Source organism: Bipolaris zeicola (assembly GCF_000523435.1).
Source record: "Bipolaris zeicola 26-R-13 unplaced genomic scaffold scaffold_716, whole genome shotgun sequence".
Taxonomy (NCBI): domain Eukaryota; kingdom Fungi; phylum Ascomycota; class Dothideomycetes; order Pleosporales; family Pleosporaceae; genus Bipolaris; species Bipolaris zeicola.
Window position 1 is genome coordinate 1 of NW_006912765.1, and position 1,782 is coordinate 1,782.

At 55.4% G+C, this 1,782-nt stretch overlaps 1 protein-coding gene across 1 annotated transcript; it reads right to left on the reverse strand.

Annotated features, from left to right (window-relative positions):
- COCCADRAFT_60601 (uncharacterized protein) lies at positions 1 to 1,782 on the reverse strand (the record flags this gene model as incomplete). Its single annotated transcript, XM_007720854.1, has 1 exon — positions 1 to 1,782. A coding segment is annotated over one exon (1,782 nt), but the record flags the coding sequence as incomplete, so codon positions are not given.

A 1,782-nucleotide genomic window follows, 5' to 3' on the forward strand; every position in this document is an offset into this window, starting at 1 on the left:
GCCCTTGGGCTTTCCTGTCGAGCCAGATGTGAAGATGACATAGGCAAGGCTCGTAGCCTGGGGTCGCTCTAAGGTGTCCTTGGCAGCATCTGGATCGTGTTGGTTAAGCGTATCGTCAATCCGCACCATCTCGACGCTTGATGCTTGAACATCTGGAGGATGCACACTAGACCCGAGCAGCACTAGCCTGTGACCAGAGACCTCCGATAGAATTGCATCGATGCGGGCCGCAGGAACGTTCACATCCAGCGGCAAGTATGCCAAGTTGGCCTTGAGGATTCCAATGAAGGCAACAATTGCTTGGCACGATCGCGGTGCCAGCACTCCTACCAGCGTTTCGGCTGCGAGGCAGCGCTGGCGCAGCCAGTTGGCTAGCTTGTTTGATTGCTGGTCCAGCTCAGAGTACGTCAGCTGGGAAGCTGCATCGGTTACTGCAATAGCGTCTGGGTGGGCGGCCACCTGCTCGTAGAAGACGTCAACCACGCTCGACTCGCGCGGATAGTCCGTTCTCTCGACCTCTAGCAGACCCTTGTTGCGGAGATCCACTAGACCATCAGTTAGGGGCATCGTTGCTATTGGCGTCTGGGGCTGCTCGAGGCCGCGGCGCAGGATCTCGTGGAAGACACCAATCATGCCGTGGATAGTCTCGGGCTCGAAAAGATCTTTGGCAGAAATGACCATGCCACTTAGCCTGCCGACCTCCTGGAACAGATGGAACTCCACATCAAACCGAGTTGACACAGCTATCGGTACACTCTCGGTTACTAGGCCCTCTAGCTGGATCTTTCCAAGGTCCTGTTGAGAGTGAAGCGCAAACATGAGCTGCACAAGCGGATTTCGGGATGTGTCGTTTGACCCGGGCAAGAGAGCCGACACGATCCGTTCAAAGGGGACATCTTGATGCACAAATGCAGCTGCTGTTGTCGACCGGACCTGGCGTACCAGCTCTTCAAATGTGTCGCTGTCGTCAATAGTAATCCGCATACACTGGGTGTTGACAAAGAACCCAATTAGGTCCTCGAGTTCTGGGCGATTACGGTTGGCAATGGGAGTGCCAATAGTGGCGTCCTCAGCTCCTGTAAGACGATAGTGCGCAGCACGGAACGTTGCAAGGAGCACGGTAAAAGGCGTTACGTGACGTACACGACAGAACTCCCGTAGCTTGTTGTACAAAGATCCTTCAATGGCGATTGGGAAAACGCTGGCCTCGCCGGATAGTATGGCTGGTCGAGGGAAGTCGGTGATCATTTCAGCCGGAGAGCTGTCTTTCAGCTGCATGGCCCAGTACTTGAGCTGCCGATCGTGCTCAGCCGCCTGATCCGCCTGCTTCTGCCACACGGCAAAGTCGCGGTACTGCACAAGAAGTGGGCGTACATATGAGAGCGGATCATGGCCCCGAAGCCCGGCAGCGTAGAACTTGCTTAGTTCCTGGCACAACACGTCTACAGACCAGCCGTCGGAGATGATGTGGTGCATAACGATAGACAGAATATGGTCGTTCTCTCCCAGTTTCAGTAGACATGCCCTCAGTCCAGGCTCGGAAGTTAGATCAAAGGTCATCGTCTGCTCGTGCTGCAATATTTGATTGTAGGCACCGTCCTGCTTGTCGGATACGTCAATGATCCGTAGGTCCTTCGCGCGGCTTGGCTGAACAATCTGCATGCCAGTGCCATCTTGCTCCTCAAACGTTGTCCGCAACATCTCGTGCCGTTGTTCGAGAGCAAGCAGCGCAGCAGCGAGTGCATCTACCTGGAGCGGACCGCGTAAACGCACAGCGAGCGG